The 17,045-nt window shown below is 36.3% G+C and overlaps 1 protein-coding gene across 2 annotated transcripts in view; it reads right to left on the bottom strand.

The window, feature by feature from the left end:
* Positions 1-13,067, bottom strand: part of LOC129217759 (tropomyosin) — a 48,759-nt gene extending 35,692 nt beyond the window's left edge. For both annotated transcript variants that reach the window (XM_054852100.1, XM_054852099.1), the window contains exon 1: positions 12,819-13,067. In XM_054852100.1, coding sequence (XP_054708075.1) covers positions 12,819-12,932 — 114 coding nt within the window. In that variant the 5' untranslated portion in view covers positions 12,933-13,067. The remainder of the gene's footprint in view (positions 1-12,818) is intronic.
* Positions 13,068-17,045: the final 3,978 nt, after the last annotated feature.

Raw genomic sequence — 17,045 nt, 5'->3', positions numbered from 1 at the left:
CAGTCACAATTGACGACAAAAAACGTTCTATAGCTCAACCCCCGTTTGAGTTATTGACACCAAAATTGAATCAGCACCTGTTCCTGTTAATGGCAACATATGGACCAAATTTTGTTTGATTCCGCCAGTTACTTCCTGAGGAATAGCAAGCACGCGTAACTCAAAAAACGTCCCATTGCTCCACCCCCCTTGGAGGAATTCGCGCCAAAAACCAATGGGCACAAGTTCACATAGGGGCACATATGTGTACCAAATTTCGTTCGATTTCATGCGGTAGTTTTTGCTGTAGAGCGGCCACAAAAAACTGGTCACACACAGACGTGACACACACACATACACACACACATACATACACACACACAGACAGACAGACATTTTCCAAAAATAGTCGAAATGGACTCAACACACCTCAAAACGTTCGAATCCGTCAAAATTCGAAATTCGAAAATTTGCACGAATCCAATACTTTCTTCTATATATTAGATATAGAAGAACGTAAAAAGAAGTGAACATGTTTTCATATGCTTACATGTGCAGATTGTAGCAACGAAGAAAAAACACATTTCCCTGAAAAATGTATCCATTAGGCCTATATTAAAGGAAAATTCCTCAACTTCGTGACAGACCATATCAATGTCATTATTTGTGAGGTGAAAATAAATGATGGAGGGAAAATACATCAATAATAGGTATTCTACCACAATAATAAATTGCCAGTATATTCTCAAATTTACTAAATACTATTTTTTACACACCTTTGAACTAAAACGATAACTACTATTTAAGCCGTACTTTAATTAAGAGAGCTTAATATGAAATTCCCACTAATCATTAAAATAGCTGATTGTTTGCACAATTAACAAAATTACTACTTTGATATTATATTGACCTCAATTTTTAAACATTAAAAAAAAATTCTTTTTTTATTTCCGTGAACAAGGCATTTTTAATTTTTTTTTTTATTTATGAGTAAAATAATTGGAAAGACCCTTATATAACTGCAGCTAAAGAAAAGACAAATTAAGCATTGTAGAAAAAATTGCAATATTGCTCAACTGTCTCCAAATTTGCCGAATCGCCAGAAAAAATAATCAATAAATTTTAAGCCCTGTAAATTTTTGGGGGGTCGCAAAAACTCCCGTGATTACTCAGTTCCCCTGCTGTGGGACCCCCCCTGTCTCCCATGCTAACATGGTACTAGTTCATAGGTACGGAATGTTATGACCCCCCCCCCCCCAAGATAAACTGCAGCTGCACTAGACCCGTAGACTACGGTATGATCATAGTCTTAGTGTTGAATGAGTTTTTATGTTATAAATCATTTGAATGGTGTTTTTCTTGGGGTAAATGGGTTTCACGAGGGTGTATTTCTGTTAAGAATTGTGTAGAATTAAATGACAACGCATAGAAATGGGGTCCATGAGAAGGTCCCTGTTTAAAGTGCTGTATCCTACATCTATCATATGTTTAGGAACATTCGCAATAATCTTTACTAATAATAAAGCTGAAAGTCTCTCTGTTTGGACGTCCGGAGGATGTCTGTAGGATGTCTGGATCTCTGTGACGCGTATAGCGCCTAGACCGTTCGGCCGATTTTCATGAAATTTGGCACAAAGTTAGTTTGTAGGATGAGGGTGTGCAGTGTACCTCGAAGCGATTTTTCGAAAATTCGATGTGGTTCTTTATTTCTATTCCAATTTTAAGAACAAAAATATCATAAAATGGACGAGTAGATTACGAAATTATCATAACGTGGAACCGTAACATGGGCACAAGCCAATTGGCGAGAAAATTCACCATACATTATTTGTAAATATACAGGCGAACCAAAAGACCTTTTAATTTTTTCTATTACGGGCAAAGCCGTGCGGGTACCACTAGTACTAAATATTTGGAGTTTTTTAATCAGTGTTTTAGCTGGCATATCCCCAAATTTTAATTGCATCAAAAATTTGATTCTTTGAAATGATTTGAATGGTTTTTAGAATCAAGTGTTATGCTAAGACATGGTCGTATCCAGGGGGGGGGGAGGGAGGCAGTTGCCCCACTTTCCAGAAAAACTCAAGGATAAAAATCAATCGATGAATTCGGCCTTTTCTACAAACGTTCCGCAAGAAAAGTGTTTTTTTTTTTTTTTTTTTCTGTCGCAAAAGTGTGTTATTATTACACACAACCTTGAGAGTCCATACACCTTGAAAATGTTTAAATTAAAAAAAATGACCCCTTATGCATGTCGTTTCAGAACTTTCCAAGAGAGGGGAAATGGGTATGTAAAGCAACTAAATAACAAAATACATAATTACAAATGCATAATTACATAGTTTCCAAACTCTGAGGGGGAGGGGGAGGAACAATCAGTGGTGTAGAGAGAAATTTTTCAGGGAGGGTGGGGGAGGTTATACGAAAATTTTCGAATTTACGAGGAGATGAGTTGGCATGCTGTATGTTTTAATGTTGTATAGCTTGACCACGAAAAGAAGGCGGATGACCTTGAAGCAAAAACATCATTTGTATCATTTGTAATAGGTTGTTTGTTGTTTTTTTGGAATAGATAGGATTAGCGAGACCATGCCTCCTACTATTCGGTGCTTTCTGGCAGATTCTACCTATTACAAATGATACAAATGATGTTTCGCTTCAAGGTCATCCGCCTTCTTTTCGTGGTCAAGCTTTATAACGAAGGTGAGTGGGTGGGCCCTGAGGCAACCACGCCCATATTTGGAATTTGTCAGAAAACGAGTCGTTCAGTGACTTCAACTTGATTCGATCTGCAAGGAAGCATTTTAAAAAAATAACTAAATATGCTCGAAAAATAAGCTTTATGAGAGTGCTATTTAGTCCCTTTGGCCAGTGGCGTAGCGAGAAAAAATCCTTGGGAGGGGTTAATTTTTTCTGAAGTTTAAAGTAAAACAATGCCCTCGTGTTTATACACACACACACACACACACACACACACACACACACACACACACACACATACATATATATATATATATACAAATTTTTGGGGCTCATGGGGGGAGGTTCTAACCCCCCTATCCCCCCCCATAGCTACGCCACTGCCTTTGGCGAAACTTTATCAAAAGCTTTCCTGATGTCAAATTTTTTTCCCGACAGAAGGATTCATTTCTGAAATAGTTGGTAGTTACGGTCAATGACCATTAGGAATCTTTGTTTTTCAGAAAGTTAATTCCTGTACCCAAAATAAAAATGAGGAAAAAAGTTATTGTAAAACAGTTGATTTTCAATGCAATTTAAGATGTTTTTTGAAATTTTTTAGAAATTGAGTTTAAGAAATTTACAGGTCGATAGTTTTGTGGAAAATTAGAATTAGTGTATGGTTTAAGAACTGAAGCGATTAATGTGTTTTCCCATACATGAAAATTCTGATACCAAGACAGAAATGAAATACGTGTGTACTACATACATACGCACCAAATTTACTGTAAACAATACTACATGTTATGAGCTGGGGGGGGGGGGGGAGGACTTGATTGCTCATTATAAAGCGCTGATTCTATTGATTCAAAATTTAATTAATGGGGGGGGGGGGTTTTAAATTAAAAGAAAGGCAGTAATTTTTCTAAATATTTGTCTAACAATCAAGAATATAATTGGTTATTACGTACTGAGTATTTGTTTTAAGACAGCTATTAATATTCTATATTTATTTCGTTTTCCAACGCTATACCCGTACTTGTAGCAGGAAGGCACATTTACCAAAGAAAAAGACAGGCAGGGTGAACTGTCCTTGAAAAACGCCGAGGGAGAACGAAATGTATACAAATTACAAATGTTCCATTGCTTGCAAGAAAAATTTAACATTATATTTCAAATTCATTACAATCAAAAAGAAAAAAATAGCTCTTTAGTCTAATGGCAAAGATAGAATAATGAGGGATGAAACACTCTAATTAAAAATAGTGTCTTTAAACTTAGTGCGTTCAATAAATTTGCAATATTTGGATGCTTTGAGAATTTTTTCGAAGATCTATCATTAGTAAAATTAATTCTAACTGGAATGCTACACCATTTTGCGTTTGGTTGAAATTGATAATTTCATAACTAAGTTTAAAGTCAAGAAGGAATTTACTTAAAAATCAATGTTGGATTTGTATACTTCAAGCTTCTGTAAATTCTGAAGAATTTGATAACATTCTAATAATATTTTAGCGCTTTGGATCAATATACCCGTACCGGCGGCGTCACTACGGGAGGGGGGGGATGAAACCCTGGAGAAAATGCAAGTGGGAATTGCAAGTTTTCGAAAAACATGAAGCTAAAATGAATTTTTAAGACTACAAATTTGAAACTTTTCCGGGGGGGGGGGGGGGGTAAATCACCGTAGCCCCCTGTTTTGTCTATTTTTTTGTACATTAGCCGACTTAAAATTTGGTTATAACACAAATGTAGTTTCTGAATTGCATAAATTTCATGTTTTCAGGCTTACATATTTTTTTTTCCTTTGCGTTTGTACGGGGAGGGGGAGGGGTGACACTACAAATTGCTGCCCCGGGTATCACCCATGCTAGGTACGCCACTGACTGACTATACGAAACTGAATTTTATTTAATAATTGCAAAGCGCAAATTTAATAATAATAGCGCAAAATGAAACCATGACGAATGGATAAAAACTCAGTAGCAGTTTTGCGAATAACCCCCCCCCCCCCCCCCGACCAATAAATTAAATTTTTATTTTGATGAAATCACATATCAAGAGCATTGCATACTTAATCCGTGAGTTGAAGACCCCCCCCCCCCCCCATGCATTGGAACATACAAATAATTGTTTTGAAAGTGTAGCTTTTACTCGGGACTGCCTGTAATTGACGCTTATTTCGTGTGAACTTTTCATGATAAAATAAAATCTATGACTAATGTGTGATGTCTTAAATTATACAATATAAACATTTCTGTGAAAATCCAAATTTTGGTGAATGCCGACATTAGCCGTTGAGTGCAGGGCCCCACTAACTAAAAGTGAGGCCCTATGCCCACAATAATTTGGAGGCTCCCTGAAAGCACTATAGCGGAATGCAGCGGCTGAGCTATAGGTTTGGGCCCCGTCGGAATGCATTTTGGGGCCTCTTTGTCTATCACAGAACTATGTAAATCATTTATCATGTGTATTTATGAATTCTCTTCAGGGCTCCTCGTAATTGTGACATGATAAATTCGCTACTGGCAGAATGAATAAAAATTGTCCTTTGAGGAAGTTTTTTGCAATTAATAAGTCATTTTTTAACTATTATTTTAAAAATACATATATTTTTCGCATAGTTGTGATTGCTTTGCATAATATTTTAAGAAATTTGGGGCCCTAGGCCAGGCCTAGTCGGCCTGTGCGGTAATTAGGCCCTTGGGGATCATCAATGTTCACATTCCAAACACATCGGGCGAAAGTACTTCTGGTAAATCACCAGTGAAATTCAACATTCTCCAACTTCGGTCTTTAACGGTAGAATACAGTAAAAGTAAAACCTGTAAAGTTGACCATCCTTGTAAGTTGACCGCCTGTCTAAGTTAACCACTATTTTCAGGCACAGAATTAGATTTATATCATAAAATTCAACCTCTATAAGTTGACCACGTGTTTAAGTTGACCACTATTTTCAGGCACAGAATTAGATTTATATCATAAAATTCAACCTCTATAAGTTGACCACGTGTCTAAGTTGACCATTATTTTCAGGCACAGAATTAGATTTATATCATAAAATTCAACCTTTATAAGTTGACCACGTGTCTAAGTTGACCACTATTTTCAGGCACAGAATTAGATTTATATCATAAAATTCAACCTCTATAAGTTGACCACGTGTCTAAGTTGACCACTATTTTCAGACACAGAATTAGATTTATATCATAAAATTCAACCTCTATAAGTTGACCACGTGTCTAAGTTGACCACTATTTTCAGGCACAGAATTAGATTTATATCATAAAATTCAACCTCTATAAGTTGACCACGTGTCTAAGTTGACCATTATTTTCAGGCACAGAATTAGATTTATATCATAAAATTCAACCTCTATAAGTTGACCACGTGTCTAAGTTGACCACTATTTTCAGACACAGAATTAGATTTATATCATAAAATTCAACCTCTATAAGTTGACCACGTGTCTAAGTTGACCACTATTTTCAGGCACAGAATTAGATTTATATCATAAAATTCAACCTCTATAAGTTGACCACGTGTCTAAGTTGACCACTATTTTCAGGCACAGAATTAGATCTATATCATAAAATTCAACCTCTATAAGTTGACCACTATTTTCAGGCACAGAATTAGATTTATATCATAAAATTCAACCTCTATAAGTTGACCACGTGTCTAAGTTGACCACTATTTTCAGACACAGAATTAGATCTATATCATAAAATTCAACCTCTATAAGTTGACCACCTGTTTAAGTTGACCACCAAAGTAGTGCACCGCAAGTGGTCAACTTACACAGGTTTGACTACCTGCATATTTTTCCGATTTATAAAAGCAATTTTTGTGCAATCTATCTGGGAAGCGTTTTTATAGATATTTATTCCATCTTTAATTAAAAAAGGTTGCACGTCTCTGACTTAAAATCATCATCCTGCATGATAAAATGTAACTGTAAATAAAAAGCTACCTTGCAAAGGAAAAATATTTCAGAAAATTTCGGGACATTTTATGAGGATTGCGAAGCTGTTACAAAAGATACATCTAAAGGGATGTATCTTTTTGACTCCATATTTTATATAGTGCCTGACTAAATGAAAACTATATGGATATCTCAGCCTTTTACCGACTATGAGGGAAGGGTAAGGCATTTCAAAGATATTCAAGTGTTGAAAGCCACAAAACTATGTTTACATTGATGTACGTTTGCATAAAAATAGAATTGCGGGACTGTGGGTGCCTCTGATGTGTATTCTCCCCCCCCCCCCCTTTCCCATCGCCGTTGACTTGAAAACAATGAAAAAATGAAACAAATTATCAATGAAAAAATATATATGTGGTCCGAAGTAACATTTTGGTAATTATTTATTTATTTAATTTTTTAAGAAACTCCTATACATACGGGCTACAAGGCTAATAAACGGACTTTCTCATTTATACTACGATTCCAGGCTTTTATTAGAATGCTAAAAATGTACAGTCTTGAGCAAAGAAGAGACCGAGGGGACATGATTCAGTTGTTTAAATTTATTAAAATGAAAGATGTTACGGGGCTGAAGTTTAGCACTGAAAACAGGACAAGGGGTCATTGTTTTAAGCTATTTTAATCTCAGGCTAACATGGATATTAGGAAAAATTATTATTATTATAGAAGGGTAGTGGAACCTTGGAACAGCTTACCGGAAGAGGTGGTAATGAGCACGGGAGTAGATAGTTTTAAGAGAGCCATTGATCTTCACTGGGGATTGTAAATTGACTAGGACCAGTCTAGCTGGGCCCAGAGCCTGTTGCTGGTCGTCACTTTAGTATTTGTATTTGTATACTCGTCTATAAATTTTAGTGCATGCTCCTTTCTTTCTTTTCTTCTTCTTTTTTTTTGAGCAATCACGATTGCTTATTGCTTTCATTTGACTGTTTTTGGCGTGCTATCATTTTATTTTCCCACCGCCACCCTCCGCACCATCACCGTCGACCGGCTCCTCACGATGCTGCTCCTATAGCGAAAGCCGTCTCCAGGTTGCATCCATGTCCTACACACACGCGCCTACATACACAACTCTACACACACTCACACACACACATACACCTACATACACACACAAACACTTACACAAATGCATACATACAGACACCTACACACACAAAAAAACATACACGCAACTACCCACACATTCATGCCTGCACACAGACACAAACACATATGCCTACACACACATATCCCCCCCCACACACATGCATAATCCCCCCCACACACATTCATACACACAACTACCCACACACTTATGCCAGCACACAGACACAAACACACATGCCTACACACACATACACATACCCCTACACACTAACACACATACCCACACACACAAACACACATACCCCCCACACACAAACACACATACCCCCCACACACAAACACACACGCCTACATACACACACTCGTGATTGCGAAAAACATAATTTGAAGTCAAGATGTCAAAATTCAAATTAATTTTTTTTAATTTTTTTTTTGTGAAATTCAATACTTTAAGTTTGGTAAATAAGTTTCCTCTCCATGCAGTTTTTAAGTAGATGTTTGAATAAAAATACCTTATCTTGTGTACTTAAGTCCAGTAGTGTTGTATACTTAAGTCCAGATTTATCATGTCGCCCGTGTTGCAATTGCGAGAGGCCCTCATGACATAAAACCCCCCGAAAGGGATTTAAATCAGTACGTAAAAAAATGTTTATGTTAGACTAGGTGGCACCCCAAAAAGAGAGGAGTGGAATAGTGACATAACACATTTTGGTTGAAACAAAACATTTTTTGTTACAATATGCTTATTTAATATAATGTGACATGTGACTGGACACTGGAGGAGGGGAGGGGGTAACTGGTATAGTGACATCACACATTTTGGTTGAAACAAAACATTTTTTGTTACAATATGCTTATTTAATATAATGTGACATGTGACTGGACACTGGAGGGGGGGGAGGGGGTAGCTGGTATAGTGACATCGCACATTTTAATTAATATATATTTTTTTTTTTTGTTTCGATATGTTTGTTTAATATAATGTGGCATGTGACAGGGGGAGGGGAGGGAGCGGGATGAAGTCTGACCCTTTGTGGTAGAGGGGGGAGGGGGTCAAATATATTTCTGAAAATTGCGACATCCTTTATGGTCAGCCCGTAAGGCATAACACTAAAAGGTTAATTAATAGACTAATAACGTTTACAAAGCAATTTCGGTTGCTCAACCAGAGACAGTTCGAGATTTGTGGTAAACCTGAGTATAGCAAAGGACATCAAACGTCACGACTCCCATTTTTCAGAGCCTCAAACATTCAACAACTATGTGAATAAAATATGACAACGTATATAAAGTACAACTTGAGAATGAAAAAAGGTTAAAAATCCAGCAAACAGCTGTTTCGGCACTCTAAAATACAAGTGCCATCATCAGTGCATTAAAAACGAAGACAGGTTCACCCGACTAAAACACAGTCGAGGCGAACAATGGAACTTTAGACTTCTGATGTCAAGTAACTACCTGGACAATAATTAACATTGTTATTGGGAGAGGGGGGGCGGCAGGCCTCTCTGCATTGCACACGTGACTGTGAAAGATTAGGGGGCCAACAAAGCAAGGTCTAAGAAAAAAGTACAAAAAAATTTGAAATTTCCTCCAGATTTTATCAATGCGATTAATAACAACATTACCGACAATTTTTCAAGATTCTAAAAACAGTACGTGAGAAATTTTTCTTTTCTATTGAACCGTATACATTAATATGTTGCTTGATGAAGGAAGAAGAGAACGGGGAGAGAGTTACTGGCCACACACACACACACACACACACACACACACACACACACACACACACACACACACACATGTTGACCATTATTTCTAAACAGGGGTAAAAAGCGGATGAAAAAAAAATTGAAAGGATTTGTTAATGAATTGGAAGATGACTAATAAATTTTCAGTTCTTGATGATGAATGATCTAGCACCAATGTTTTTTAAACTATTAGACTAGTGTTTTCGAATGATTTAATAAATGTTATCGAACAACAAAATAACTTTCAGATACATTTGGCTTTTCATGGAAAGACCAGGAAGTGATACTGATTTAAATAAGAAATATAATTCGCTTGCAATAAATCCCGAATGTGAGATATGCAAGAACAGAGCGAGGAAAATATTTTTCTGGAATTTATTCATAAATCAAACACTGGGCAAAGAAACATTTGAAAATATTTAAATTCACTAGATTCTTTGAAATTAGAAAAGTTGCTCCCTGATTTAGGCACTGCTACAAGATTGTATATTCCAACTTTCCAATCTTATCTTAGTTGGCGAGGTTGAACGATCATTCAACAAACTGAAAATTGGTTACGACTTTTCTGCGTCAAACAATGGGTCAAGAAAGACGAAATGGACTTTCAGTCTAAATTGAGAAGTTTGTATATTAAAGGTATTAAATGCTGTTAAGGGATAACCTCTAAGATATTTAGAAAATGCTTGTTTCAATCGTAGTTTGCTAACCAATGACAATGTAACCCGCTAGTCAGAAATGCCCACCAGGGGGTCATGGCGCAGAGTATGACATTAAAATATTTAGGGAGGTGATTTTAAAGGAATTTTTCTTTCTTTTGAGAGACGGTCTCGTTCTGTGGGATCTTCTTGGTATTGGGGGGGGGGGGGAGGACACCATTAACCTTGGGGGAATAAGCAACCCGCCCCCCAGCTGCTAGTGGCTGGTCTTGTTTGACACCTTGACGATAGGGTCAAATAAGGGGCGATAGGGTCAAACAGTTTTTGAGTTGAGTTAATAAGATTGACAGTGGTTTAGTTAAGGCTGAGACCAAAGTAAAGGATTGCTTTAGTTAACTGCTAATTTCAGACCAAATGCTTATCTTTTCAAAAAAATTAATAAATAAAAAAATGCGAATTCGTATTTATTGGTTCGACAAATTTTTGTAAAAAAAGTTTGAGTGTAGATTTTGGGGCCCTATAAAAATTGCGCAAAGGCCTACAAATTCGGAGAAAAGCCTGATTCATTAATCACATTACTTGTCCAATCATGCTAAAACTGGTGTATCTATATGCACAACCAATTGTCTTATGCGCTGTTCGAATTTTTGAGTTGAGTTGAATCATATACGGAGCTAATTTAACATTCAGGACCCGACTAAAGCCATAGTTGGAGCCCAAAACTACTTTCGGGGGCCTCCTCTCCAAAGGTTCCCATCTCTCCAAATGTGGCATGTAATTATGTTTCAGTAAACTATTATTGGGCATAGCAAATTAGTTTCTACTTAAGTTTGGGGAGTTTTTAAGGGCCCTTTCAAGACGGGGCAAGAGGCAGCTGCCCTATTTGTCCTTGCTGTAATCAGGCACTTCTTACAGTTACTTTAATTTACAATTTTTGAAGTGCTTGAACTACCTTTTGGGAAAAAAGAAAGCTCTGTATCAAAAGCTGCCAGTCGAAATAGACCAAAACCACCTCCTCCCTATAGGTGGTATTGACTGGACCGTACATAGTTTCAGAAAATTCTGACGTGGTACTAAGTATTTCACACGAAATTCGTTCATCATTTTCTAGAAACTTAAACAATGTATAAAAATTCAAAACATGTGCTATGACTTTTTAGTTCATTTCTTTGTAAACATGAAGGACGCAGCTGTCGTATTCCCATTGTGTTTTATTGTCGTTCTCAACCCAGGTAGCACACGAGGCAGTTAAACGTTTCACAGACGTTTTAAAATGGTTGTCGCAACGTTAGCAATCATTTTGCAACGTTATGAAACAAAGTACGCGACATGGGCCAGTTCTTCAACTGAGAAAATTTAAGAAAAAAAAAAAAAAAACACCAGAATAGACGAAATGCTAAAACATATCAATCAAAATGAAAAATTAATCATAAGAGTCATATTTATGCTAGAACAATAAGTCTAGCATAATTGAATTGAAGGAATGAAATTCATTCAGTGTTTGAAAGTCAATGTGAAGTTTTCCTGTTCTCTGTATTCCTTTCAAGTATCAATCTGGAAAATCAAAGTATCTCTCCAGCACAAAATTGATTGACCCATCATAAATTCATCCATTTGATGTGAGTTTGGTATTTTAGAGTCAGTGAAAAAGAAAGTTGAAATTATTTTGATATTTTGTAAATATTATCGCTGTCAGTGTCATGCAAATCAAATTTTGCGTTAAAAAATAATGTGATTGACCGTTGGCTAAAATGGTGACCAAAAATAGAAGGGTCATCATTGATATCTGATTTATGGGCTGTAAATGCTAAACAGGTAGATTAAAATCGTTTTTCTTTTGCATTGAGACGAGTTGCTGATATTTTGTAAATATGAACGCATATCAGTGACATTCATTAAAAAGATCTGCATTTAGTCAATTCTAACGTCATCAGTAATCCCCGGATAATGGAGATTTCGACATGGGAAACCAAGTCCATGGTTCAAGTCAAATGAACAGAATACATTTAGTTTTATTCAGAGTTTATGAATTAAATATTTATAAATTTGTACTTTTATTTATTTGTTTATTTTGAAAGTTTTGCAAACAATAGAATAGCACCTGATTCCGTTTTACATCGTTCCTTTTTTTAGTGCATTTCTGCATATAGTTTTCGCCGAATGGATAGAAGTCATCTAAATTTCAACATGGAGGCCATATTTTAGATTATTTCTGAAATTAATTTCTTTAGTTATTTTGACAAATATGTCCCCCTCCCCTTTTTTTAGCATAGAATTTTTGAGCAAAATGGGCAAAATTTATTCATTCCTACACAAGAAACATACAATAAAAAAAATCATGGTTTTGATACTTTGCTGGACACGGACTAACATTTGATTACTTTTCACTTTAGTTTCTGAGGGCAACTTCAACGATTTTAATTTTTTTTAAAAACTTCTGTTGATTTTTTTTAGCATAGACTTCTTGATCAAAATTGACAGAATTCACATACATTTCTACACAGGAAACATACAATAGAAAATTCCACATTTTGATAATTTGCTGGGGATGTGGGCTAACATTTGATCACTCTCCACTTTAGTTTCACAAAAGCCGACCTCAAACGAACTTTTAGCCGTTTCCTCCATTCTGGTGCTTATTTTTAGGCCTTCGACGGGGGAAGAATGGAATCTCACCTTGTCGGCACGCAGGTTTGCGTCCCGAGACTGATTCTCGGCGGTCTCTGCCCTGTCGACGGCATTGTCCTTCTCCAACTTCATCCCCTGCATCTTCTTCTTGATGGCCTCCATCTTCGGACAGTCGGAACTTTCGGAAAAGAGAGAGACGGAACTGCGAACCTCTTCTCAGGCACTACGAAGAGCGACACCCGGCACAGCCAAAGATCCCAGAGAGAATAAGTTCGGGGAGGAGGAAGATCTTTTCTGTCGTTCTTCTTTCTTCCGAGGTACGCACGGGATAGGGTTTCCATGGCTGTTTCGGGAAGGAAGGCGAGAGATCCCATTGGCCCGGATCCGGTGTGGATGGGGGGGGGGGGGGGATGCCCAAGGACAACGGTGTAACGTTGTCGCCCCCCCCCCCCCCTCCCTGCTGAAGATGAAAGTGGAACGAAAGAAAGTTTGGGATTCTTTGAGGATCTGCATCTTCCCATGAAGTGAAGATGAGTTCGCTAGTGAAAGATTCCTTACTTTTGTAATAAGTCGGGTGCTACAGTTGAACCTGTTTTTCTGTCAACTGACGAACTCAAAAACCTCTCCATGTTGAAAGTTTTCAGTGTCCCTTTATGGTTTATTTATTTTTTTCGTAGAATAAATTTAACATGTCATACACGCTTATCTCGAATACATTTTCCTCAAAATCGCGATTTCCAGTTAAACCGCCAGTTTTGGATTTAAGTCTTAGAGGCTATCTATATAAATTCCTATTCCTATTCAGAGTCACAACTGACTACAACTGTATTTATGGCGAGGACTGCACACTAAGTGCCTTGCCTCCATTATTTTATATACCGATAGATGGCAGCACCATCACCGGATCGAACAGTTAATGAGAATTTAGAACTAGTCCAGGCGCTAATAGCTACCTGATGCTAGCACCCCCAGAGGTATCGTTTCACTTGGAGGACATTGAGACCACGAGCATATTTAACTTCGCCCAGTCCCCTTTAATGACGACGGTGGGTCTTCGACCATCGAGGTTCGAACTCAGGACCCTCCGGCCCCGAATCCGACACTTTACCGATCGGGCTACCACGGCCCATTTATATAAATGATGTCACACTTTTTTCAAACCCTTTTACCTCCGTTTCCTCTTTGTTACAAGCTGTCAAATTTCACCCCCCCCCCCTCCCCCTTTGTCACCCGACCGCTATTTTTCACTTATAAAAAATGCGTGATGTCACAGTTCTTCTTACCCTTCCTCCCCTTTGTCAAAAACTCACAATTTTGCAAACCTCCACCCCCCTCAATGCGTGAGATCATTTGTGTATAGCCCTAAAGTGTTATTCATCAACAGCAGAAGTTGTAAGATGGAAACATTCCTTCTTATATCTACAGTCGTTTTGTACACTGAGACTTGAGAGACATTGGAGCATGCTTCCAATTCCACTGCATCTTTTTTCCGTAGTATAAATTCCAGGTCTTTTTCAAGTTTATTTCGAATACATGTGTCCCAAAATCACTCTGTCTCGAATTTCAGTTAACCATCAGATTTGAATTCGAGCTGCAACGATTTTCATCGTCAGCTGAAGTTAGATTCCTTCTTCCACTGGTAAACTAAATGTAGCAAAATTTGCTCATCCAACGATTTCTATGTACATGAAGCTTTTTCCGCTACTTAAAATCTCATCCCGTTATTCCCCACTTTACTACTTTAAATACAGTCGAACCTCCATATATCGAACTTCCACATATCGAAATTTTCTATATGTCGAAATTTCAGCGAATTTCTATGTTTATTACATAGAAAAATTGTTTCTAGATATCGAAAAAATCTCTATATATCGAAATTTTTTTCGAGACAATCGTAGATTTTTTCCCCACTTCAGACTGTTTGTCTCATGAAAAATGAAAATTAGGGGAGAAAATTATGTTCACTAAAGGTTGCTACGAAACTCATAAGGAATCTGGGGTTGATGGCTGTGTAGATAGGTCGTTGCTCCGTTCTGGAGTTCTTAAATTCCCTCAAGTTTATTTCAAATCTAAGTTGTAACCAGTAACACTGTAAAATTAGTTTAAAGTTATCCCTTTTGTCTGTTGATTATCATTCCTAGTTTTTTAGTTTCAGTAAAAATCAATCAAGTGAAGTAGATTGATTTTTTACTTTTCTCTCGATTACATTGTCAAAACAAAACCCCCCTAATGTTACGAATCAAGTTAATTGCAGAAAAATGAAGATGTATGACGGCGCAAAAATGTAATTTCTGTTAATTTTTTATTTTTCAACTTTCATTTAATCCGTTGCTCGTATAAATTAGAAATTGGGTTTTATACACGAAAATTAGCTTTAATTTTAGTGATTTAGGAGATTTGTACGATAAAATAAGATCGTTTCTATGTATCGAAATTTCTGTATATCGAAATTTTTTCCGGAAATTTGCTACTTCGATATATGGCGGTCAGACTGTATCATTAATGCATTTTCTGAAAAGCTTAGAATGATAGTTCGTCATTTAGCAAGCCACATAGCTTCTCTTTCTATCAGAAAAATTTCGCACGCAGTCAGTTATCTTTTACTCAAAACGGGGGGGGGGGGGAAAGAAAACTCGAATTCAGTTAAAAGAATGCGAAAAGAACTTTGTCTTGAACCTTGTTTTGAGATTTGTCATAAAATCTCTATATATGTATTACGTAGATTACGCAAGTTCTCTCTTTGTGCGCAATGCACAAAGATATTAAAACAAAACGAAAGAATACACATATTAAAACGAAAGTCAATACCATTTCTTTTTCTTTAATGAGGATATGTAACAGGTATAGTAGGGTGGTTCAAAAATACATGTAAAATAAAAAAGTTTCTCCTACATAACAGGACACCCCTCAATATTTTTAGACTTGTTGATAGTAATATGCTGGAATAATTTTAGCTTCTTATTTCAACTGAAAGAGGGTGATCAACCGCCTCCCCCAAACTTCATAAGTATGGAGAGGGGGGTTCAAAAAATACATTGAACTGAAAAAACTGCTGCATAGCAAAATTTACATTGGTAATATGCATATATATTGCAATAAAATAATTATTTGCAAAAAAAATAAATAATAATAAATAAATAAATAAATAAATAAAACAGGTGGGGAAATGAACTGTTTCTAAGTTTGTGACATTTTCTATGTTAAATTGAGGAGCACCCTCTCAAAATTTGAGTAAGAAGCTAAAACTTTTACAGCATGATACTATTAGTCTAAAAACAATAGGGGGTGCCTTGGACTCTGGTTTAAAAAAAAAGTTTTTTTGAACCACCTTAATGTACACATTTTTAAATTTCAAAACGTTTCAGCTGAAATAAATTTCAAAACGAAAAAGCTTTAATAAAAATGTTTTTTTTTTTTTTTTATTCTAAAGACTATTAAGCTTGGTTTGCACTAAAATGTATGAAGTAAAAGAAACATATAATTTCTTAATTGAACACTCGGAATTGCAGTTAATCTTAATATCTTTATATTTAAGTTAATTGTAAAGCAGTCAATAAAATTTAAATTAAAAATTGGGAGAAGAAGAAATGTAACCAGTGTAGTTAAAGCTTATTCGATCAAAGATGTAGATCACCTATTTCTTCACTCAAATTTTTAATCCTCATATGTACTACTCAAATTCAAAATAATGCAATACTTCCCACTTTTTGGAAAAAAGTTTATTCTAATCAAATATAAGAGCAAATTAGGTATTTAAATGAGCGTGCTACCTTTCTTAGACTTTAAAGTGTGCATTTCATTTCAAATATACTCAATTAAAAATAATCCCAGACAGAATAATCCAAAAGTTTATAGTGATGAAGATTTACATTGAGTCAAAAAATTAGAATATTCAAATTAAAGGAGGGAAAACACTTTCAAAAAAAAAAAAAAAAAACAAAAAAACAAAAAATATAAATATTAAAATGCGTCATTTTTTGCTGGATTCAATGCTTTAACCCTTTCTTACACGGATTCTACCCTCTGTTTACATTAATCGTTTCTGACACTGTTTCCATACCCTCTTAAATACGGCATCGAGCTCAACTTTGTTGGCGGGCACCAGGTCTTGAAAGGCTTTCTTTAGATTTGACGGTACAGTAAAATCTGTGTAAGTTGACCACTTGCGGTGCAGTACTTTGGTGGTCAACTAAGACAGGTGGTCAACTTATAAAGGGGGTAGTGATTTTGTTTTTTTTTTTTTTTTTTGTCATTTTTTGCACCATGTATTCATTT

The sequence above is a fragment of the Uloborus diversus genome, chromosome 2 (assembly GCF_026930045.1).
Source record: "Uloborus diversus isolate 005 chromosome 2, Udiv.v.3.1, whole genome shotgun sequence".
NCBI classification, from domain to species: Eukaryota; Metazoa; Arthropoda; class Arachnida; order Araneae; family Uloboridae; genus Uloborus; species Uloborus diversus.
The sequence above is the reverse complement of the archived record's forward strand: the minus strand, read 5'-3'. Positions and strand labels throughout refer to the sequence as shown.